Source organism: Chrysochloris asiatica, unplaced genomic scaffold, assembly GCF_000296735.1.
Source record: "Chrysochloris asiatica unplaced genomic scaffold, ChrAsi1.0 scaffold00056, whole genome shotgun sequence".
Taxonomy (NCBI): domain Eukaryota; kingdom Metazoa; phylum Chordata; class Mammalia; order Afrosoricida; family Chrysochloridae; genus Chrysochloris; species Chrysochloris asiatica.
The window spans coordinates 818,464-843,594 of NW_006408574.1; the positions used below are offsets into that span (position 1 = coordinate 818,464).

At 51.2% G+C, this 25,131-nt stretch overlaps 1 protein-coding gene across 1 annotated transcript in view; it reads left to right on the forward strand.

Moving 5' to 3' along the window:
• Positions 1-25,131, forward strand: part of EXD3 (exonuclease 3'-5' domain containing 3) — a 49,463-nt gene that overhangs the window by 10,346 nt on the left and 13,986 nt on the right. Inside the window, exons 5-18 of the mRNA XM_006863777.1 lie at positions 218-363; positions 639-831; positions 4,481-4,534; positions 5,004-5,143; positions 13,343-13,443; positions 17,835-17,908; positions 18,043-18,081; positions 20,834-21,000; positions 21,123-21,246; positions 21,334-21,544; positions 21,632-21,741; positions 21,967-22,129; positions 22,270-22,436; positions 22,645-22,806. Coding sequence (XP_006863839.1) covers positions 218-363; positions 639-831; positions 4,481-4,534; positions 5,004-5,143; positions 13,343-13,443; positions 17,835-17,908; positions 18,043-18,081; positions 20,834-21,000; positions 21,123-21,246; positions 21,334-21,544; positions 21,632-21,741; positions 21,967-22,129; positions 22,270-22,436; positions 22,645-22,806 — 1,851 coding nt within the window. The remainder of the gene's footprint in view (positions 1-217; positions 364-638; positions 832-4,480; positions 4,535-5,003; positions 5,144-13,342; positions 13,444-17,834; positions 17,909-18,042; positions 18,082-20,833; positions 21,001-21,122; positions 21,247-21,333; positions 21,545-21,631; positions 21,742-21,966; positions 22,130-22,269; positions 22,437-22,644; positions 22,807-25,131) is intronic.

Genomic DNA, 25,131 nt, shown 5'->3' on the forward strand with positions numbered 1-25,131 from the left:
AAAAAAGCTAAAGAGGATAGAGAGAAACACTTAACTGATGGTATATGGAGGGGATAATAATCAATGTAATGAAACAAGGTATATGAATGGTGGAATGTGAAACTGATGATGTGCCCTGGAAACTTTCACTCAATCCACAATAAAAACCTTAAATTAAAAAGAAAAAAAACAACAACGAGGCTTTGCGCCCCACCAATGCCGGGTCATGTCTCTGCAGCTCCGGGAGGAAGCCTGGCGGGGCTTTGCAGCCCTGGACGACCCTCTCACAGGACTCCTGGATTTGCTGGAGGGTGGCCAGGCCGTCCACTCGCTGCAGGCCTGGGTCACCTGTGAGCTGCAACGCTGGCTACAGACACAGCCGCAGTACCCCGGGCCAGCCCCGGTGAGCCCCTAGCAGCCCTGACGTTCTGAAGCCATGACCTTCCCACCTTCCATCCCCTGCACCCATGCCCACCCAACCAGACTGCTGTGGCTAGGTCAGCTTGTCCAGGGAGGGTGGGGTGGGGCTCTTCAGTGTCCTGACAGGGTCCTCCCCACACCTGTCTGGTCCTATCCCCACACCTGTCATCAGGCTCCAGGACTGGCTGCAGGTGGGTGAGCAGGCAAGCTGGCCGTGGGAAGTTGGGGGACCCCTGCAGTAAGAACCTCTCCCTCTTCCTCCAGGGCAGCCCAAAACTCAGGCAGCTGCAAGCCCGTGCAGTTGGGATTCTTGTAGGGCGGCCGCTCAGTGTCGTGGAGCCACTGGCCAGCATCTTCCAGCTGCAGGACGCTGACCAGTGCCTTCTGCTGGACCACACCAACAGTCTCCATGACAAGGGCAAGTTCAAAGAGGTGAGAGTGACCTCTGGGGGTCCCCGAGGGGGAGGGGACCAGGCATGAGGCTGCCCCAGGACCATGAGCCCACAGCTTCCTCCTCACATCACGTGGGGGCAGTGGAGGCTCTGGTCAGCAGGGAGGATTTGGTGACCCAGTTAAACAAGTGCCTACACTAGTACCACAGCCCTCACACAGCCCACAAATCTGTGTCCTGACCACCCTGTCCTTGTCACTGCCCCAACAGGGTCACCATCAGTAAACCAGGGTCCCATCATTAATTCACCCATTCCTTGCATCATTAGCACCCAGCAGTGCATCTCCTGTGTGTGGGGTGCCGTTGTTTTCTGGGGTGGCAGTGAGCAGACAGTGGAGTGGGGGGAAGCTAATGACACCCCCTCCCCTGGCACCACTAGGAGCCCCTCTTCCCGGCCTGCCCTGGGCCTTTTTCTCTCCAAGCCGCACTCAGTCGCAGTCTGGTCCCCTCAACCCCCACCCTGTCCAGTCTTCCAGCTCTTATGTGGGGAGTGTTCTGGTGACCTGCTCACCACCTGGCATGTCCTGAGTCCCTCACCCTCCCAAGTCCATGTCGCTGTCTGTATTCTCCTGGCCCCAGGCGGAGGACTTCTTCTCTCTTGGAAGCCTTGAAGCCAGGCTCACACCAGGCGTGAACATACTCTGCTTCACGTTCCTGGGTGGATCCTGGGGTACCCTAGGCCTCCACAGGACCTGACTCAGCTGCCTTGGACTCCTGGTGTCCAGTGGGTTGAGTGGGCCTCCAGCACATTTTTCTCTGGAGCCAGCTTGGGCAATAACCGTCTGGTCTTCGGACTCTCCCTCCTATGACCCTGATGGCTCTGGAGACCAAGGGGACCCCTCAGCTGGCCAATGCTTTTAGTCCTTCCCATGGACAGTCATAGGTTTGGTTGTCATCTGACCTCTCTCTCTTGTCAGGAGCCCCTCTGGGGAGACATGGACATTCAGGTTAACTTCAGGCTTTTACATCAGCACAGGTGTGGTGTCTGCTCTTTGATGGCCCCTGTGGGTACTAGAGGAGCTCGAGGGTGGTCCCGGCCTGGCTGCGATCTGAGCAGTAGGCTCTGCAGTGATGGGGAGGGTTGTAAGCCACGTGGTGTGACCCTCCAGTGCCAGCCAGCGGAGGCAGCAGGTACATTAGGCAGCTAGGGGTGTCACTAGAAGGAGCTTCCCTAGTCCTGGGGTACTGTTTGGGCCCAAGCCTAATTCAGGACCGGTGCTGCCGGTGGGCACCAGCTGTCTCCCTTATCCCAAGTGAGCCTTTTCCTCACCCCAAAGATGGGGTCCTGGGCTTCCGGCTTTGGGTATCAGAGCAGAACCCTTTCTGAACCCACCCCAGAAGCTGTGGGAGCCAAGATAGCAGCCTCGGTGCTGGAGGTGTGGAGGGCAGAAGGGGGCCATGCAGGAAGGGCACTAGGGGCCTAGGATACTGCTGGGCACAGGGATGGCTGCCAGGGTGGACAGCCTGCAGGGGTGGTGCCGGTGTGGTATGGATGGCCAGATGGTGGGCAGGGGTCAGCAGGACCATGGGAGGGGGTCTGGAGAGAAGGGCGCCTCCCAGGTAGGAGGGAAAGGAGGTTTCCAGGGCAGTGTGGAGGCTGCGGGTCCTGGTCGAGGTGGGCTGGTGGTCTGCGGGGCGGGGGCGGCACGGAGGGCTAGGCAGGGCGGGCGGCGCGGGCACAGGAGGCGGGCGGCTCGGGTTTCCCGCCGTCTTCGGTTACACTCCAGCCTTTCACAGGGCGTCTGGGGCGGCTGAATGTACCCCGCCCCCCCGCTCCCAGGCAGGAGAGACACAAAGGGGGCCCTTGTCCCGCACAGGCCCGTGCAGGGGCCGTTGTCCGAGCGGGCCGCCCGGGGCCCACGGCTGCTCCACATTCAGGCCTGTCCGCTCGGATTCGAGCAGCGCCCGGCTTAATGCGCCGCGATATTTCATGTCGAGGGGCGGCGGCCGGCTGCGAGGGTCGCGGATGAATGCCAGCCTTTGTCCGCTGAGTTATTTTATTTACATTTTAAAAACAGCTTATCAAGGTAAAAAGATAGCTGTGTTTCAAAAACCAAAAAACACGCCGAGGCTTCTGGGCACGGCGCGGGAGGGGTCTCCACTCCGGGAGGGGGCTGCACTTGGCTGGACACCTGCGGCGGGTAATGGGTGAAGTGGGCATTTCAGGCTTCAGAGTAGTTTTCCGGAGCGCAGAGGTCCACGCCTGCCCGGCACTGTGACACAGGGAGGTTGGCCCACATCTTCTCCCGACTCTCACACCGCCAGCTCTTGCCTCCTGTTAGGTGCCCACTCTTTCCACCGCCTGCCCGTGAGACTAGATGTGGGAGAGGCTGGGCTTCGGGACGGGGCTCAGAGGCTCAGAGGCAGAAATGGGGTCTCGGCCCTGAAGGAAACTGGGGTCTATGAGGAATGCCGCTTTGGGCGCACCAGCCAGGACCCTCTTCTTACACCACTGAGTAGGCGTGTGTGTCGGAGAAGGTCACCTCATCTAACCTGGGGTGGACCTGCCTGGCCCCTCACCCCACTGTCTCCTCAGCCGCCCACCTGACACTGAGCACCTTTGTATAGGTGAGGCCAACAGGGTCCTGACACAAGACTGCAGCAGGGAGGCCAGGGTTGGAGGCTAGCACTGAGGGGCCCAAGCAGGCAGGGTGCCATGTGGAGAACCCTAGCTACCTTGCTTCATGCTGACCTCCCCAGGACTCAGAGGAGCCCTGGGTCAGTGGGGTGGCCTAGCCCCCCACCCCCACCCTCATCCCCAGCTGCCAGCAGCTTTCTGAGGGGCTCTGATCTGGGAAAGGCCAGAGCCCCCAGTGAGATGGCTGCAGGGCTGCCCGGCTGGGAGGGAGGGACAGGCTGGGGTTGGGCTCCTGGATGTGGGCCAGGTCATGGAGGCCCCACAGGGAAAGGCCGGGCTTCTGGGCCCCCACCCTCAATGGACTTCAGCGGGCCCTTTCCCAGGCCGCTATTTTGGTCCTCGATGTGGCTGGCGGGGGCGGGGTCTGGCCTGTTATTTTTGTGCCTACGGGGGCTGGCACACGGGAAGTCCTCATGGTGTACGTGCATGTGGCCATGAAGTGTGTCTCCAGGTGGGCTGTGGGTCAGCTCCAGGACCACTGCTGCAGCTCCCCCCAACCCCCCAGTGTGGGGAACAGCTGCTCTCCCCCCACAGCCTGTGGCTCTGGTGATGGTTTGAGGCCTTGGGAAGGATCCCGGAGGCAGCTCTGTCCAACCCTCACACTGGCCACCCTCTCCCCCTCCCCCAACATGGCACATCAGAGGGACAGTCTAGAGAAGGGCCCCCTCTCCCCTCCAGCCCCTCAGTGTGATGGGGGCAGCACCCAAGGAGCAGGTGAAGGAGGAGCAAGTGCCCCCATGTTCGTTTCTGCCCTCCCTATACTCAGGAGCCAGCCAGCACAGCCAGCTCTGTGGATGGCAGATGCCACCGTCCCACTCACTCCCCAGCCTGGGAGGGCACCGTGGGGGAGGGGAAGCCTGGCTCAGCTAGCCGGATGGGGGCTTGTCTAACGGGTTGGACCCTTCCGGTGCCCTCTTGGAGGTCTTTGCAGGAAGGTGGGTGACTGGTCCACCTTGAGCAAGGCCTGAGTAGCCAGTCCTTTGTCTCTCCAGGCCATCCTGCTGAGCACAAAGCTCAAGCTGCAGCCACAATTGGACTTTGAGAAGGTAAAGTTTTCTGTCATGGAAACGTTTAGCTTCTAATTTGGATGATCCCTAGGTCTCTGGAGCACAGTGTGTGGCTGGAGGGAGGTGTCCTGGGTCTCCTGGGCCAGGGGTACTGGGGGCAGGCCATACTGGGGAGGGCTGGACATGCTTCCCTCCACAGGTCACTTCAGTGGTAGAAAGGGAGGGGCTGCTTGGTTCGGGGGACCGTGGCCCCAGGTGAGACCCACACATTCATAGCAGATGGACATGTCATCTCAGGGAACGGAAGTGTGTGCGTATGTGTGTATATGCATAGGGTACCGTGAGCTGATAGGGTTCACAGACATATACAAAGCTTGCCCATGGAGGGCAAATTGCGTGGAACAGCCACCAGCCAGTCCCCTGGTGCATCTGGGGTCCAAGCTGCTGTGGCCGAGGCTGCAGTCAGCACCACCTGTGGGACAGGGACCTGAGCATGTGCTCCCTACAGATGAGCATCCCGTTGCTCCTTCAGAACAAGGTGAACCTGGTTGAGAGCTACGTGGACGGCTTCCCAGACCTGCAGAGGAGGCTGGTGGTCCTCATGGACTCCTGGTGCCAGCCTGGCTTCAGCATCCGAGACGTCGCCAAGTGAGTCCCACAGGCTGTAAAGCCCCTAGAACAGTCCCCACACGGCTCCTCGTGTTTGAGCAGGGTTGGCATGAGGTTAGGGTTAGGATTGAGAGGGGTCCCCTATGGAGCAAGGAGGCTGGGGGAGGCCAGAACACAGCTGTTTCTGGGAAGAGGAGAAGCAATTTCTACAGAAGAGCAAAAGTAACTGCCTTCCGGAAGTCACACAGTGTGTCTTCATTCACTCATGACCTGTTCATGTGCTCATCCAGGAACTTCTATGAAACCTACTGCATGATCTGTCCCAGTGGGGACAGAGAAAAGGCATGTGCTGACTTGTTGGGGCCATGTGTGTGCACACATGTGTGCATGCATGCCTGTGTGTGACTGCCTTGTTTGCATGACGTGAGGGTGTGCATGTGTGTACACTCGTGTGTATCTGGCTTGCGTGTGTTCTTATGTACCTGTGCTATGTATGTGTTAAGTGTGCATGGTTGGGCACGTGTATGTGTGCACATATGTTTAGGGGAGAGAGATACGAGGGTATCTCCTGAGTGGACACAGGGACAGCATCTGGGAGGAAAAGCGCTTCCTGCCACACAGCTGGTTGTAGCGTCCATGGTGGAGGCGGCTGAGTCACATGGTCATCAGTAGTCATGACCATCTGCCTGCCGTGGCCATCTCTCTCTCTGGGCTCACTTCCTTTCTTAGAGCTATGGCGAGTCACTGTCAGGGTCTGAGTGTGTATCCTCATCCCTACCGTGGGGCTGACTCTACCGGCCTCATGGAGTTTTTGTGACTTTATGTGATTAAGTCAGGCCCGTGGTTAGTGTACAGTTGTATTCGTTGGTGTTGCTTTTATTATGTGTTAAAGATACAGACAGCATAAACAAGTGAATTTATTGATGAGGTTGGGGAGCACAGTTTCTACTCTAAAGAGGAAATGGAAAGTGGGAAGGTGAGGAGGACCCAGTAGTGTCAGATTTACTTAGGGATCTTCATTTACATTCATGATTAAACATAATTACTAGCTGTCTGCACTAAAAGGGACTCTAACAATGACGCCCCACAGCCGTGAGCACCCTGAGTAGCGGGACTTGGTCTCTAAACACCATCCTCCATTAAAAGGGACAAGGACTCGTCGTACAAACGACTGAGAACCAAAAGGAACGGTGGTTCTTGAACATAACACTTGACTTTGTAAAAATCCAAGTCCATTGTTGTTGTTGTTAATGCTGTCGAGTTGATTCTGACTCACAGCGACCTTGAATAGGGTATCCTAGGAACATCTGGTGAGTTTGAACCACTGACCTCATGGTTAGCAGCCCAGTGCTTATCCTACACCACCACACCAAAGTAGTGACATGCACAGGAGGTGGGGTGGGAAAGTTCTTCTCTACAGCTAAGAGATAACAATGAGAGAACTAACCTCACTGTTCTGCAGTTCCCAATGTAATAGTAGTAGATTCAGGCCCAAATCCTCAAGGGCTGTTAAGAAAGAGAAAAAAATACAAATTATTTCGTTATCACATACGAAAAAGAGGGCATTATTTCAGATCCTATCAGCCGTAAGATGATTAAAAAAAAGGATGTCATCTACAACTTGATACAAATATATTTGACAATTTAAACAAAATAGACAAAATCCCTGAAAAATACAATTTACCAAAACTGATCATAGAAAAAAATAGAAATTTTGAGTAGTCCAAGATGGCCAAACTTCATCTCTTGTACTTTGGACATATTGTCAGGAGGGAACAGTCGCTGGAGAAGGATGTCATGCTTGGTAAGGTGGAGGGTCAGAGAAAAAGACGAAGACCCCCATCGAGATGGATCGGCCAGGTGGCATCATTGATGGACTCAAGTGTGGCAGCGGTAGTGAGGTTGGCCCAGGATCGGACATTGTTTCGTTCTGCTGTGCATGGGGTCGCTATGAGTCGGTTCCGACTCGATGGCACCTGACAACAACAACATTAAATAAATTGAACTCATAGTTTAGAGTTTTATCACCAAGAGATTTTAGGTTCAGGTTGATGCACTGATGAATGCAAGGAAGAAACTATGTCAATCTTACACAAACTCGTCTAGAAAATATAAAACGAAGGGACACACCCTAGCTTGCTTTATTTAACCAGCTTGAAACCTTGACACAAAAAGTTGAAAAAGACATTATGATAAAAGGGAAATTGAATTCCTATATGTCTCATGAACATAGATGTAAAGATATTAAACAAAATGTTAGCAAACAAATTAATATATTAAAAGGTTAATATGCTATGATCAAGTGGAATTTATTCCTGAAATGCAGTATTGATTTAATATGAGAAAATCAGTCATTTCAATCTATCATCCTGACAGAAAATAATAATAAAGACAGTATAATCATCCATAGATGTCATAAAATTCAAAATGTATTCATGATTAAAGCTCTCAGTAAACTACACATAGAAAGGAGCTTCCTTAATGTGATAAAGGGTATTACTCTGAATTTAGTATAACAAAGTTGGAAACAAGGTCTTGAAGGCGGAGGGCTTCATGAAAAGCACTCAGATTCCAGTTCCCTCCCTGGCCTTCTGGGGGCGCTGGACCAGACAATGAATGAGGTTGGGAATGTCGTCACTTAACTGAGAATGCTGGTGTGATGTTGCTGGGATGGTGAGGGTAGAGCAACTTCCATGGTGACCCGTCAGTAAAAGGTATCTAAAACAGAATGAGCAAGAGAGCACAAGATTTATTTGGACACACACACACACAAAAAAAGATTTATTTGGACACAAAAAGGCAAATACTGGCCCATATCAAAGGTGGCTGCCTCAGGAGCAGGGTCAATGAAAAGCATTCTCTTATAGAGTTGTATAAAATTATTTGATTATTAAGCTATGTATCTGTGTGACTTTTATGAAAGTAAAAATCTTAGCGATGTACTATAGACCAAAAGAATAGAATTCAGAGTTCAGAAGTAGACACACGTGTCTGTAGACGGTTCATTTTCAACAAGATCGTTAAGTCCATTCAATGGGAAGAGAATAATCTCTTCAATAACTGATGCCGGGACAGCTGAATCTCCTCACGCAGCTAGAGGAACGAACACCCTACCTCACATGACATACAAAAACGAACTCAGTGGATCACAGAACTAACGTAAAGAAAATCTACTTTTCAGAACTAGGCTCTTAGAGGTAACACCAAAAATAAACACAGATCAAATGGACTTCATAAAAAATTGAAGCTTTTGTGCAGTAAAGAACTTTATCAAATGTGAGAGAGAACCTATAGAACAGGAGAAACCCACGTGGGAACCACGTGTCTGATGGGGCTTACTATGCAGACTATATAAAGAACTCCTACAATTCAACAACAGAAAGACTACCTCAGTCAAGAAGTGGGCAGAGGACCCGAAGAGTTCTGGCATGAAAGAAAATAAATGGTACACAAACACATGAAAAGATGCTGAATGCCATTAGCCATTGTTGGTTAAGTGCCATTGAGTCAGTTCAGACCCCATATTGACCCTATGTAAGGTCTACAAGGAGCAACTTGTGGGTTTTGAACCCCCAATCTTATGGTTAGCAGTCCTGTGCTTCTATAACACCACACCAGGAAATGCAAATCAAACCCACAAGGCGTTACCTCTTAACCCCATAACCATGGTTATCAAGATGAAAGAATTGAAGAAAAACTTCTCGCCTTGCGTTGCACTATTGAAAGATTTAATGCACAGAATACTGAACCATGAAGGAAGCATCACAAGAAGACAGAAGGAATGTACAGGTTCACTGTACCCAAAAGATGGACATGCAACTGTTCCAGGAGGTAGACTGCGATCAAGAGCTGATGATATTAAAGGAAAAGTCCAGGCTACAATGAAAGCATTGTTGTTAAGTGCTGTTGAGTCAGCTCCGACCCATAGTGACCCTGTATAGGACTTCCCAGGAGCGGCTGGTGAGCCGAAACTGCCAACCTTGCGGTTCAAACTGACTTTGCAGTCCAGTGCATTAACCCACAGCACCACACCAGGACTTCATTAAAGCACCGGTGAAAAACCAAGCTTTAGGAATTGATGAGCTGTTTCAACAAAGAGATACCCTACTGGAAGTGCTCATTCATCTACGCCAGGCAATTTGGAAGACTGCTACCTGGCAAGGCGATGGGAAGAGACCCATGTCTGTGGCTGTCTTTGTTCTCTGCTGCTGGAACCAATACCACACGTGGATGGTTTTAACAGAAATTTATTCTCTCACGGTTCAGGAGGCTCAAAGTACAAATTCAGAGTAATTGTTAGGTGCAAGGCCCTTGTCTTCATCCAGCATTTATAGGTCCAGCCTTCCTGGGAGATGTCCGTGTGTCTTGGCATCAATCGCCCGGATTGAGGAGCTTCACGGTGCACGGACCCCAGATCCAAAGGACACACCCACTGCCCAGCTCTTCTTTCTTGGGGGTACAAGGTCTCTCTCTCCTTTTGTATCTCCAAAGAGATTGACTCAAGATCCAACCTAATTCTGTAGCCTGCATCCAAACTCATTGACATCACAGAAGGGAGGATTTACAGCAACGAGGGTCATTGTCCATCAGGTCCGGGACTGACCACAGCAGATCACATCATGGGGTGATTGTATTGTATTAGGGATCATTGTTGTACCATGAGGGCATCTTTACTGCCAATAAATCACTGGGAATCCAGGCCCAGTCAAGCTGACGCAAAACCTGAACTATGACACTACCCATTTCAAAGGGATCCAACAGAATGCAGCAATGACCCAACAACGTCATTAATACCACGCAAGTCAAATTTTACTGAAGGTAACTGAAAAATGGTTACAGCGGTACAAGACAGAGCTGCCTGAAAGTCAAGTTGAATTCAGAAGAGGATGTGGAATGGGGGCTATCATTGCTGATGACAGATGGACCTTGGCTGGAAGCAGAAAATGCCAGAAAGATGCTTACCTGTGTGCTATTAACTATGAAAAGGCACTCAACCATGTGGGTCATAAGAAACTACAGCTAACACTGCAAAGAATGGGAATTCCAGGATACTTCATTGTGTTCATGTAGAACCTATATAGAGACCCAAAGGCAGCCATTCAAACAGAAAGAGGGGACATTGAATGGTTTAAAATCAGGACCAGTGTGTACCAGGGTTATATCCTGTCACCAGATTTATTCAATCTGTATGCTCTATAAATAATCTGAGAAGTTGACTATATGAAGAAGAGCACAGCATCAGAATTGGGGAAGACTCATTAATAACTTACAATATGCATGTCCTCTTGTGGATCTGCCTTGATTCTCTGTAAGTTCTCTGTCGATGTATGGTTGGTGGCAGCAATTGTCGTATTATCTTTAGCAAAATTTTACTTTCATGTGATATTAGTGATACTGTCCGAAGAGTTCCACTTTCTACTGGGTCACCTCTCTTTGGAATGGACACACAATATGGATCTCTTCCCGTCAGTTGGTCAGGCAGTTGGCCTCCAAATTTCTTGTCATAGATGAGTGAGTGTCTCCAGTGCTACATCCGTTTGTTGAAAGATTTCAATTTTCCATCAATTCCCTGTGCTATGTTCTTTGCCAATGTCTTCTGTGCACGTTGAACTTCTTCCTTCAGGATGATGGGCTCTGAATCACATGCTACCTCGTGAAATGGTTGAACACCAACCATCTCTTTCTGGCACAGTGACTGTGTATTCCTTCCATCTTCTTTTAATGCTTTCTGCATCATTTGGTATTTAGCTCATAGAATCCTTCAATACTGCAGGGCAAGGTTTGAATTGTTTCTTCAGTTCTATCAGCGTGACAAATGCTGAGCGTGTTCTTCCCTTCTGGATGTCTAACTCCAGGTCTTTGCGCATCTCATTGTAATGGTTGATTTGTCGTCTCGAGCTGTTCCTTGAAGTTCTTTCATTTTTTCTTCTATTTCTCATTTCCCCCTCTTCATTTCTTTCCTTCCTTTTGACCTTTCTTTACTACTCTCTACTTTCTCTTTTCATCTTCCTCTCCCAGGTTTTTTTTTAAAAAAGTATTTATTTCTTCCTTTTCTTTTCTCTCTAATTTTTCTCTTCTATTGCTCCATTTCTCTGTCCCTCTTTTTTCTCTTTAGTTATTATATTCTGTTTTTCTTGTTGCTACTTTTTTGTTTTCCTTCCTTTATTATGTTCTCTTTTTGCTGCTACTTGTTTGATTTGTTTTCTTGTGTGTGTATTCTCCTCTTGTTCCACCTGATGGGAGATAGCAACTGTACCTCTCTTTTTAATAACCTTTTACTTTCTTCATATATGATGTTCTTGATGTCATCCCACAAATCTTCTGATCTTTAGTCATTAGTGTCTAATGTATCCATTCTGTTCTTGAGATGGTCTCTAACTTCAGGTGGGGTGTACTCAAGGTCATATTTTGGCTCTTGTAGAATTGTTTTAATTTTCTTCAGCCTTAACTTGCATATAATCAATTGATGGTCTGTTCCACAGTCTGCCTCTGGCCTTGTTTTGGCTTATGATATGGAGCTTTTCCACAGTCTCTTCCCACAGATGTAGTCAATTTGATTCTCGTGTATTTCATCTGGTGACGTCCATGTGTGTAGTTGCTGTTTATGTTGTTGAAAAAAGGTATTTGCAATGAATAAGTCATTGGTCTTGCAAAATTCTTTCATGTGATCTCCAACATCATTTCTATCACCAAGGCCATATTTTGCAACTACTGATCCTTCCTCTTTGTTTACAACCTTTGCATTCCAATCCCCAGTAATTAATTATCAGTACCTCTTGACTGCATGTTTGATCAATTTCAAACTGAAGAGGTTGGTAGAATTCTTCAATTTCTTTAGTGGTTGGTGCATACATTTGAATAATAGTGGTATTAACTGGTCTTCCTTGGAGGCATCATTGTATTTCAAGATTTTGAAATGTTCTTTTTAACAATAAACACAACACCTTTCCTCTTCGATTTTCCATTGCTGGTCTAGTAAACCATGTGATTGTCTGATTCAGAAGAACCTATTTCAGTCCATTTCCACTCGCTGATGCCTAGGATATTGATCACTATGCATTCCTTTCCATTTTACCAGTTTCCAATTTCCCTAGATTGATACTTAATTCATTCCATGTTTCGACTATTAATGGACGTTTTCAGCTGTTTCTTCTCATTGTGAGTTAGTTGTGTCCCATCAGCCAATGAACGTCCAGAAAGCTTTGCTTCCTCCACATCACGAAGGTCAAGTCTACCTGAGCAGGCAGCTCCACCCCAGTTGTATTTTGAGAGCCTTTCAACCTGAGGGGCACATCTTCCGGCTCTATGTCTGACAGTGCCTCATTGCTATTCATAAGGTTTTCAGTGGCTAGACATTCAGAAGTGGTCTGCCACTCTTTCTTCCTGGTCTGTCTTAGCCTGGAAGCACCATTGAAACCTGTCCACCATAGGTGACCCTGCAGGGATTTCAAACACCTGTGATATAGGTACTCAGCATCACAACCACATAGAAGCCACCACAGTGTGACCAACAGACGAACAGTGAAGAGTCACCATGAGACCCAGAAACTCCACTCTTCACTGTACACTCAAAGTAATTTAAAGCAGGAATACAAACAGATACTTGTGTACCATGTTTCTTCCAACATTATTCACAATATCCAAGAGTTAGAAATAACCATGTTCATCAACAGATGATGGATAAACCAAAGATGGTATATGTATATATATATATATATGGGGATTTCAAACAGTTCATGGGAAAGTGAAATTCAAAGATAATGAAAATTTCCATGAACTTATTGAAGCCCCCTCATACATTGGAGTATTACTAAGCCATAAAGAGGAATGAAATCACGAAACATACTACATGAATGAATCTTGAACACATTATGCTGACTGAACTAAGTCCGACACAAAAGCAAATGTTGTATGCCTTCCTCCTTACATGGAGTGTCTAAAATAAGCAGATCTATCTATAGGTCCAAACATTTATTAGTGGTGCCCATGGGTGGACAATTAGGAGGGGAAAGGAGGCCTTGTGCTTGGGGGCCCCAGAGCTTCTGTTAATGGTGAAAAAACTGGAATCAGACAGTGGTGATGTTCACTGGCCAAGTTGAATGTGATGAATGTTACAATTACACCTTTAAAATGTTTGAAATGGCAAACTTTTGTTATATATCATTTACCACAATTTTTAAAAATAGCATTAACTGAAAAAAGAGATTTTAACAGACAATAGCTCTTTCTCTCCCATAGAAGATTCCCAAAGGTGACAGCCACCAAGCTGGAGATGCTGAGCCCAAAACTGCTTAGCAGACAGGTGATACGTCTGCTGAAGCGATGCGGCATTGACCAAGGTAAGCTGGACGCCAGTGATCCTGCTGTGGCAGTGTAGGGTGACCAGCAAGGATCCGATCAGCCAGGCCCTCCACACCCTGTCAGCCCTAAGGAATTCCTCTCCTCGCCCCAACCTGGGGACTGGGAGCCTCTTCCTGTCCTCCCGTGCTGCCTTCTGGCGCCTCGGCATTGTGGCTCAGTGTGCTGAGGTTCACGGGGCTGTGAGGGTCCGCCCTTCCTTATAGACCCAGGTGAGTCCTGACCACCAGGCCAACACCTCTCTCACTCTGCTGCCTTCGCACCTCCCGGAGCCGCAGTTCACAGGTTTGAGGTTCCAGACGTGTTCGGGTGTGCACACCTCTTCCTTCACAGCAGATACGCTCCCTGCCCAAGGTCGTGAGGGCTTTTGTGTCATCTGCCCACAGCATTGTCATCACCTTCTGCCCGAGGGCCTCAGAGGCTGCAATTGTGGACAAGGGAGTGTCAAAATGTTCGTGGGAAAATCCCATTATCGTTCAATTCTGTTTTTTCATAACCTTTATGAAAGAAACACCCTCATATATTCCAATTCCACTTCCTGCTTGTTTCCAGCCCACCCAATGGGTGTGTGCCACCCAGCCACCCCACCCCATGGGTTTTGGGTCACCTTTCCCCAATGTGGAGTGGGCCCTCTGGTCGGTGGGTCCGCCCTATGCCTGTGTGTGCCTTCCTGTTCCTACGACCACAGTCTCTGTCACCAGGGTCCCATCTCCCTGTTTCCCCGGTGATGGGTCCCCAGGCCTCACAGTGCAAGTTCCTCTGTCTCCTTCTAGTCAGGGAAGACTGTCTTGGCCGTTCCTGGCCCCTTGTGTTTCCGTATAAACGTTAGAACCAGTCTGTCCAGTCTCATAGGGAAAACTCGGTTGGAATTTGTCTGAGATTGTTTTGAATGTGTCGTTTGGGGGAACCCAGGCCATGGGGTGCTATCTCCCTTTGTTTATTTCCTGCTTCTTTGATATCTCTTAGTATCATTGCATGGGGTTTTTTCTAGAAGTTTCTGCTAGATGTTTGTTTACTTTTGCATCTTATATATTATTATTATTATTTTAATGTTTTATTGTGAATTATGGGAGAACATCAGTTTTACATTCATTCTATCGTATATATATTTATATATATATCATTTCGTTGCCATGGTTACAATTCCCTCCATGCATCATCAACCAACCAAAGGGTATACCTTGCAAGCCTGCTCCCCACATACCCCCGGTCTTCTATATATTATTTTTAAAAGCCATTTATACAAGGGGCTTCCAAAAGTTTGTGGGCAGATGGAATGAAAAGACAGTGGAATTTTCCCACAGACTTCTTGAAGCCCCTTCATATTTAAATTGTATGTTCTAATTGGAAGCTGCAGGAATCCAGCTGGTCTCTGAGGACTGATTTCAATGGCAGGCTCCTTGCCAGGCTCTCTGATTCGTTGTAATACGTTCTCTGAAGATCCCTGTGGACCCTATATGCTCAGAGCATTTGCAAATCCTGACTGCTTCGTTTCCGACTTTCTGTTCCTTTCACCTTCCGTTTCTCTTTCTTTCCATAATTCATTGTCCAGGACCTGGAGGGCAGCGCCAGGATGAGTAGCAATCTGGATGTCTTTGTCACTCCTCTCACCCACCTTGAAGGACATTGTTTCATAGCTTCACTTTATGGTCAGTTGTTACCAAATCCACTGCGACCCGTGGCCACACCAAGTACACCAACACCAAACGCTGCCCAATTCTCATCACCTTCCTGAAGGCTGGTCAGCTCGAGTCCACTGTTGGTACCACTGTGTGTTCTGAGGCTGCCAGCCTCACCCAGGCTCATCCTCCAGCTCTGCTGGTCAGACAGTGCCCTGCCGCTGTTCACAGGCTTGTCCATGAAGGTCTTCAGGGCTTTCTCCATAGTCTGCCTCAGTCTGGAAGCTCAGCTGAAACCTGTCCACCATGGGTGACCCTACTGGTGTTTGAAATGCTGATGGCATAGCGCTCAGCATCACAGTGATGTGCAAGTCACCCCAGTATGCCACACTGACACAGAGTGCAGGGCTTTATGACTTTATTAGAATATCCGATTCAATTCCCGGTTCATGAGAGCGTTTGTCCAGAATGGATGTTAAATTTGATCGATCAAGTCCTCTTTCTGCATTTCTGCAGCGAGTGGTACCTGTTTCCCTCTGTCTGCTGGCCTGCTGGGCGGCAGCAGCGACCTCTAATGTGACGAGCCAGTTCTGTGAAGGCCTCACCCTGGCCCTGGAGGGTCGCCCTTTTTATATGTTGCCAGATTTATTTTGCCAACTTGTAAAAAATCTTTGCTTCTGTGTTCACACCTGGTCTTCCTGGAACATCTGTCTCTGTCCTCCCCAGGCACCCTCCTCTTTGTGGCTGTGGAAGCGTTTTGCTCTGGCTAGAAGTGTTTCCTCCTCGGAAGCTTTGTAGGCAGTGCCTGTGAGGAGATGTGGGCTGTTTGGTACCATCTGGTTAGCTGCTTTTTCTGGGAATTTATTTTTCTCATGGACATTTTCAAGCTTGCTATCACAAGTTGTTCACCATATCCTCTCAGATGCCTTTGGCATTCTGAACATTGGTTATTTGGGCCTTAAGCCTGGCCTCTCCACCCCATCCCCCACCCCACCCATCAGTCTCCTTGGAAGTTTGTCTGTTTAATCACACTTGTCAGAGACGCAGCTTAGCGGTGCGCGTCCTCCACTCTGTGCTGCCTCCCGCACTGTTTCCTTCCTTCCACCTCTCTTTGGGTTAATTTCTCTCACCCTCCCCTAACTTGTACAGATTTGGGCCTCACTCATTCATTTTGAATGCTTTCTGTTTTTAAATATGTCCACAAGTTCCTAGGTATATTATTTTTACCCTCGTTCAGTTCACAGCCTTTTCCAATATCTAGGATGATTTTTTTTTCTCATACCCATGGGCCAGCTAGAAGCGTGTTTCTTTAGGTCCAAGCAGAAACCAGACTCACTGCCATTGTGAGTCAGTTCCCACTCAGAGCAATCCTAGATAGGATTTCCAAGCCTGAAAGTCTTTACCGGACAGACAACCTCAGCTTCCTCCCTAGAAGTGACTGGTGGGTTTGAACTGCTGACCTCGTGGTTAGCAGCCTCACCGCCCGGGCTCCTTCCTTACCTCCTGGGCCTGTGAAATGTCTTGTTTTCAGCTCATGTCTTGGAGCACATGTTCCGGTGGGTGGGCCGAGACAGTGAGAGAGCCATTTGATTGATTCGTCCATACACATGCAGTCCAAAGACCTCTGTCCCTGAGACCCTGTGTCTGGAGGCTAGGACACAGCTGACCCCATTGGGGAAATCACACACAGTCTGCAGGGCCAAGAGTGAGCATCTTCACAAAACCACAGCCACAGCCACGTCCCCGCAGCATCCTGTACCTGTGCCCTCGGCCACCCGCTCCTTCTTCAGAACATTCATATCAGCTTTGCCCATATGTTGCTCAGACTAGTCCCACTGCGGGGGGACAGACGGAGAACCAGGCACCACATCCCACCTGGGAGACCTGGGGAGCTACCGCGGCTCGCACCCTATGACCAAGAAACCCCCAGCTGCCCTGGGTGCTCATGTGGGTGGGGCTGGCAGTGGTGGTGCCAACTGGGTATATCAGCAGGCATGTGGGGTCAGGCTGACCCTACCAGGACAGGAACTATGGCCTGGCCCCTGCTGGAGGTCCAGGGGCAAAGAGCTCAGTCGCTCAGTGGGCAGGCAGGCTTAATGTGACCAGCATCTGACTGAGGCCTCTCCGGCCATTGAGGACCAACCACAGCGGCTGGAGTCTCAAGGATGGTGGGGCTGCTCTCCGCTAGCCTTCAGATGAGATGTGGAAATGGGGTCGTGGGAAGGAGCATCGACTCGTGGCCACTTCGACACGCAGGTCCAGCAAGGCCAGCAGCAGGGCCAGGTTCCTGCTCAGGGATCCGCATTCCAGTGGGGAGAGCCAGGAAGCTGGTTCCAGGCCAACGTTGTACAATGGCAGGAAGTGTCAGGCCGGAGAAAAGGCGGGAAGGCCGAGAGGGCAGGGCTGCTGTGTGTGGGGGTGGGCAGGAGGCAGTGTGCTCCCAACAGAAGAACCAGCCTGGGACATCCGGGTGGGGGCCTTGCAGCAATGTAGGTAACTCTAGGAGACCCCAGGACTTGACTCCCCCAGGGAGACTGCTCATGAGCCTGGGAATTGGGGGTGCAGTGTGCAAGGTGGTCCAGGATGGGGGGGGGGCCTCCTTCAGAAGAGGAGGGGATGGTGTGCTCTGCCCTGTGGCTGTTGACTGAGAGGCCCTGGCCCCTTCTCCCTCCCCTGCCCACTCCCCAGGGTACCACATTCTTGGATTTGTTGGGTCACTAAGGTCACTAAGGGCCAATCCTGCCCCCTTTCAGCTCTGTGTCCTAATGTTACCAACCAGCAATGCTTGGGAACGCTGAGATACCTGTGCTACAAACGTTTTGTAGAGGTAGGTGGGGTCCCCTGCTAGGCCATGTGGCGTGGGCCCTGCCAGCTGTAGATGTGCCCGGCCGGAGCAGGGTGGGGAGGGGGAGAGGGCATGGCAGTCCTGCGGGAGGGGTCAGCCTGTGTTTGCTCTTGCAGAGAAGCCTGTCTCAGGAAAACTGGGCGGATCTAGTGCAGGTGAGTGCCACAGCCTGCCATTTATTCACCAGAGCCTCGGAGGACCCTGCTCAGTCTGTGACCCGGAACTGCCATGTCTTGGGGGACTGCATGTCCTCCTGTGTGTGCGTGTGCGTGTATGTACGCCAATGTGCATATGCGTTTGTCTTAGTTGGAACCTATAGAGGAGCAAAGCCAGTGAGATATTTATGTATAAACTTACAAATAAGGACTTCTTTCAAGGAAATGGCTCTTAAAATTGTGGGGAATGCCAACTCTCCTATAGGTCAGGTGGCAGGCTGGAGACCTCTGTTGGCTGAGTTGGGTTGGGGTTGTGAGGGTTGGAACATCCAAAATCGACGGTACAGATCAAACAGCAAGCCAGGGGCTGCTGCAGGCTTGTGTCCCAGGAACTAGAGAGTGGGTGACAAGAAGAGTGCAGGATGAAAAAGGAGAGAAAGTGAGGTCCGCCAGAACTTTCTCTTACATCCTGGAGGCAACTGATTGGTTGATCACATCAGATCACATTATGGAAGGTCATCACATTACAATATGTTACAGAATATTACATTGATTGGCATCTCATCACTATCCTATTTTATCATCTGTCCTTCCAACCAACATCAAGGTCAACATCCTCCTCCTATTCCATCATCCTATCTCATCAATGTATCCCATCATCTCATCCCAGCCAGCCATCCCATCATTGTATTCCAGCATCCCACCCCATCATGCACCTAACATCACTGTCCTATCCCATCATCTCCATCTCATTCCATCCCACCATCATCACTTCATTACCATCCATCCCGTCATCAGTCTATTACAGCATCACCATCGTATCATATTATCACCGTGACTTCATGTCATCACCATTCTACCACCCACCTGTCACACCAAACAGCAACCAATCCAGTATCTGGCCAAAGCACTGGGGATCAGAGCCCAGACAAATTTACACATAACTTAACCAACACAACATGTGTATATGTACACATGGGGTGGGGTTGTGTGCTAACCCATGTACACAGGATGTGTGTGCCTGTGTACACCATGTTTGTGTGTGCATGTACACATGAGGTAGGTATATGTGAACCCCTGTACATCTATCTGTGTGTAATGTGAGCGGTGGTCCTCCACTACCCACAGATGGCCACCAGCCTGGCTCTGTGTGAGCCCTGCCATGAAACGAACATCCTGCCCATGTGCCCATGATGTGGTCAGAGGGCCATCAGCCTGTAGAGGCCTTGGTACAAGCAAAGGTATAGGCCAGGGGCACAGTTAGCATACAGGGCATCCCGCAGACTGGGTTTCTAATTCTCCTGCCATGGGTGCTGTCCCAGGTCGTGTCCCCACTGTGAGTACCCTTAGTGTCCCGGTAGCCACCTGCCCGCCCTGCACACTGCCTGCACAATGGTGCCATCTGAGAGCCTCAGGAAGTTGTGGAGTCAGCACTCAGAGGTCCCTCAGCCTTGCATTACCCAGTGGGCAGAAGGGTCAGGGAGGTACCCAGATTCCCTGTGTCCTCTCCACCTTCCCTGAAGCAAAACCTGTCCAGAGTGGGGTCCCCAGGAAGGCGGCAGTTTCGTCTCTGCCTTGAGCCAGTTGGGCTATAGCTGGAATCCTGTGGTGAGGGTGAGACCCCAGATTGTCGAGAGTGACCCTGGTCTCAGAGGAGTGACGCACCCCAAAACAGGAGCATCAAGGGGTCTAGACTGTAAATGACCTCCGTGGACAGCAGCCTGGGCCAGAGCTGTGGGGACAGTATCTGTCTCTTTAGGCCAGAGCTAGAGGCAGGGGTCATTCATGGGGGCAGAGCCCTAGGTGAAGGAGCCTTGTGGAGAGGAGGTCCTTGTGAGCTGGTCAGTTCAGCATCTCCCTCAGAGGTATCAGGACAAAGTATCTGGAGTCCTCTGACATGACCGGCCATACCCGCCCCCAGGGGTGACGGGGACATGAGTCACCAGAGAGGAACGTAGCCCCCCACCCGGCCAGGGCCCGGAAAGCCATCCGTCCCCCCTGGGTGCCAAGGCCAAGGCAGCCGGAAGGGCAGCGGACATCCTGAAGAATGTGGAGGAGTTTCCACTTATTGTGGTCCACGTGGGAACCCTCGGCCGCATGGGAGGCTGGGGCCCTGGGGCAGGGCTGCCTGTGTCGTAGGGGTTCCTTGAGAAGCTGAGACCACCACCCCAAGCCCCCCACTTCTGTCCTCACCCTGTCATGATGATCCACCGTGGGGTCTCCGAGACTTGAGGCCTGGATATGTTGGGGAGACAGTGGGGGATGGGAGCACGGGGTTGAGGTGGAAGGCCAGCCCTGTGCTAGGGAGCTCAGCCTCGTGTCTCGAGGGGCCTCCATGGGGCATCTGCTCAGGACTCTGGGGTGCACAGTGTCATGTGCCCCCCAACTCAGACACCAACCTAAACACAGGGTAGGTGGGACAAGGTTTGGAGTATAGAGAGAGAATCTGGATGGACCCCAAAGGGCAAGTGTGTCCCAGTCAGTGGGGAGCAGTGCAGATGGACATCCTAAGACAGTGTTCAGGCCACAAAGCCAGCATAGCAGACCACCAAAACGGGCAGGTAGGGACATAGGGTAGGAGCATCAGCAGTGGCCTCCTGGGTCATCAGTCCATCAAGGCTCAACACTAAGCAATTCCCCTCCCCCTGTGGGCATTCAGTGTGGATCTAGAGAGGCCAGGGTGGCCAGCAGGTTGAGGACTGTCCAAAGGCACCTGGCTGGACAGCTCTGCTGAGTGGTCGGGTCTCCCCAGGACCTGGTGGGGCCGAGCGAGTGGTTGCAGGACAGGCTCATCCGGCTGTTGGCCTCTCATGGTGGCCCAGCCAAGACCGCCCAATGCATCAGGGACCTCTCGCTGCTGGAGGAACGGCTGCCGGTTGCCGTGGCCAAGGAGCTAAGCCGGCTTCGGCTGCAGGACAGGTGAGCGTCCCTAACTGTGGGCAGCAAGTCCCCCCCCCCATCACCAGTGCTCAGGGACAAGGGGGTGTTACTGTGTGATAGAGCCTCAGCTCAGCCCCTCTTAGCATGGGCCAGACCCCCAGGAGGCTGGAGGAGTGTTGGGACCTGGACAGGAGCGCTTACTACCAGCTGCCCATCACCAAGGATCATATCCACTTCCTCACCACGTGGGAGGACCTGGCCCAGCATGGGCCCCAGCTCCTGCAGGTTGGCCCCTCATCAAAGCCCTCTGCGCCTGCAGCCCGGAAGGGTGGCTTCCAGCCCCTCATGCCCATGACCCTGTGTCCTCCACAGCCCGGTGGTGTGGTAGGCCTGGACCTGGAGTGGAGGCCCTTGTTCCGGGTGGCGGGCCGCCCCTGCGCTTCCCTCGTGCAGCTGGCAATGGAGGGCCGGGTGTTGCTGCTGGACGTACGTGCACTTTCGAAGCCGCCTGGGGGACATGGGGCCCAGGCCTTGTCCCAGCTTCTGGGCCGCCTCCTCTCAGACCCCTCCATCACCAAGCTGGGTGAGCCTGCGCTGTGGGTGGCGGAGGGCACTGGGTTGAGGCGAGGAAGAAGACCACGTTCCCATCACAATGGTGTGGCCCCTGCAGGTTACGGGATGGCGGGAGACCTGCAGAGCCTGGTCACCTTCTGCCCCGACCTCGCCGACGCCGAGAAACAGATGCAGGGTGCCGTGGACCTGCAGTGGGTGCATGGGCAGGTCAGCTCAGGACTGGAGTGGGACCCAGTAGGGGGCAGAGGGGCAGGGGACGTTTGGGCATGGGAATGGAGGCGGGGCTAGGATAAGAGGCGTGATGCTGCCACCAGGTGTGGTAGGTCAGGACGTGTGACTAGGTGGACTTGCAGGGGCCAGTCCCACATGAGCCCGCCCATGTATCCCCTCTGGGTCTGACACGTGGAGCACAACCGAGCATTATTTTGATAGATGCGATCGCCAGACATGCGTGGTCGGAGTGTGGATGCCCCCGGGGCACCGCGGGGCCTGAGCCTCATGGTAGAGCAGGTGCTGGGCAAACCCCTGGACAAGGCAGAGCAGCTTTCCAACTGGGACCGGCGGCCACTGCGGGAGAAGCAGATCCTCTATGCAGGTGTGTGGGGGGGGTGGGCGGCGTGAGCATTCCCAGGGGTGTCGGGGGATTTCCCCTCCTTCCAGGTCCTCCTCCCCACCCCCACAGCTCCCTGCCATGCACACCCCCCGCCCAAGGCTAAGGCAGACCCCTGCCCCCAGCTACAGATGCTTACTGTCTGCTGGAGGTGTACAGGGCACTGTGCCGAGACCCCGCCCGCTTTCACCTGTCTGAGAACCTGGCCAAGAGCGTGGGGGCCAGGCGCAGCGTGAGATCTGGGGCCCAGGGGTCACCTGGCCGGCAGGAGACCCTGACCCAACCCCAGCAGGTGGGTGAAGGCCTCTGTGGGGAACCATCAGGGAAGGGGAGGGGAAGGGGTAGATACATACCATCGACTGTCCGTCAGAACTTCCAAAGAAGGGCTGATAAAAGGGGGGCAGTCCACAGGCCCCTGGAGCCCTAGGCCCCCTCTGACCAGGCGTGGTCACCTGGAGGAAGCCAGAAGGCTGGTGAGTGAGACTTGGGCTGCGTTTCAGGTACCTGCAGCGGTGGGCAAGAGAGCAATCCCTGAAGTCTTTGCCAGAGACTTCCGCGTAGTATGTGACAACATGCTACAGGGCCTGGCAAGGAGCCTGCGGTGCCTGGGCGTGGATGTGAGTGTGCTGGACGCCGGGGATGACCACCGCAGGGCAGCCGAGGTGAGTGTGCCGCCAGGCTGAGCACAATGCCGAGGGCTGAAACCCGAGACCATCAGGGCTGTGTCCGGTTAGCACCCTTCGACAGTAGCCCTAACAGATTCCAAAAAACAGGGGGCTAATGCGCTGGACTGCAAAGTCAGTTAGAACCATAAGGTTGATGGTTCAAGCTCACCAGCCACTCCTTGGAAACCCTATACAGGGTCACTATGGGTCGGAACTGACTTGAAAGCACACAACAGCAACATAGATCGAAAATCAGTCTGGGACTGAGGTGACTTGGGCATCTGGAGGCCCCGTGTCCTCTACCTTGCCCCCTCTCCCTAAGTCACGGTGACTTGTTGCCTGTGAGCACACTGGACCATCCCCACCATCCATGACAAGGGCGCCTTCATTGGTTCTACCTGGCGCTTGTCCACTGATGGCTTCTTAGCTTTCAGAGCTGAGTTGTTCTGACGTCCCTGCGTCCCTTTCTGCCGTTTCTCTAAAGACCCCTGAGTATCTATGTCATAGAGATACTCATAGAGACCGACCTGGGTACTCAAGACCCCCGGGCTGTTTCTCATTTTTAGCCATTTGCAGTGAGCAGAGATATGAAATACTCTTTTTGGCCTACATCATGAATTAATATTAAACCTTTTGGTTCCGATTTGAGGTTTTCCTTAACCTTTTCAGTCTTAATCAGTAGCCCCTTTCTCTCAGCCAAAAACTCTAGTACTCACAGCACAATTCCCTACCTGGTGTTTTTTGTTTTTTTTTATGTTTCATTGTGAATTATGTGATAGTTTACATGGTAGAACATTAGCTTTACATTCATCCTATCGTATATTGTTTAATTGACATGGTTACAATCCCCTCCATGCATCATCAACCAACCAAAGGGTATATCCTACAAGCCTGCCCCCGGTATTCAGCACACAGCCCCTCTCCCTCTCTGGATCTAAAGTCTCCAGCTGCTCCATTGCTCCACGTCATCATCTCTGGCTCCATTTCAGGTATCACTGCTTCTCTGAGTAGGGTCCCCCTCTCTGCTCTTCTCCCTTAATGGTCCAGGGGCCTCCGCTCCTAGACTGAAGAGTTAATCACTCCCCTCCTTGCTATAAAACATCTACCTTTACGTTTCCAACCCTCACAATCAGTCCTGATAACAATTATTCACCATTGTAACACAAGAGACCCATCCGCATGTCCTTTCATCAGCCCTGCCTAGACAGATTGGATCCTATTCAGTGGAGAGTCTACCTTCCTACAGGCCCTCTAGATCTTCTGTACCTGGTTTATGCCACAATTTCTACACAAAAGTTTCAGAATAGCAGTGTCCGTACTATCAGCAACAATACGATTATTGCAGAATCCTGTAGGCTGTTGTTTGTGTTTGGCCTCTAGTGTTGTTATTGTTAGGTGCCATTGGGTTGGTTCATAGCAACCCAGTGTACAGTAGAACGAAACCCCGCTCAGTCCTGCCCTCTCCTCTCTCGTTGCTCTATTTGAGCCCATTGCTTTAACCCCTGTGTTAAGCCTCTCTTGCCTTGACCCTCTACTTTAACAAGCATGATGTCCATCTGAGGACATGTCCAAAGTATGTGAGACGAAGTCCTGTCATCCATGCTGCTTCCAGGGAGCATTCTGACTGTACTGCTTCCAAAACAGATTTGGTTTCCTGACAGTTAATATTCTTTGCCAACATCCTAACTCAATACATCGATTCTCGTCTGGTCTTCCGTATTCATTGTCCAACTTCAACATGTTTCTGAGGCAACTAAAAGTACCATGACTTTAGTCCAGCACCTCTCAGTCCTCAGAGGGCCACTTCTGCTTTTTAGCACCTTAAAGAGATCTTTCGTAGCAGATATTCCCAATGCAGAGCACCGTCAGGTATGAAAGTTTTTGTTTTCTTTATGCTGAGGTGTAATCTATATTGAAGACTGTAGGTAGTCTTTGATCTGCAGTAATAAGTTCATTTGGCTCTGGAAAATTCTCCTTTCCCCAGGAATATTCTCTCCCATTGGCGCTCATCTCCTTTGGGAACTCCGATTAAACCTTTATTTCTCTCTTTCCCCTGCATCCCCCGTCAGTGCCCAAGCGTTACCTCCGGTCACTGTACCTCCTGCATTCCTCCCAGAGTCCCCCACTACCTTTCTCATCCCCTGTCAGCCACCTGCTTGCTGTCTAGTGCCTGCCCTGTCACCCATGTTAACATCTGTCTACCCTCCTGTCACCCATGTTAACATCTGTCTACCCTCCTGTCACCCATGTTAACATCGGTCTACCCTCCTGTCACCCATGTTAACATCGGTCTACCCTCCTGTCACCCATGTTAACATCGGT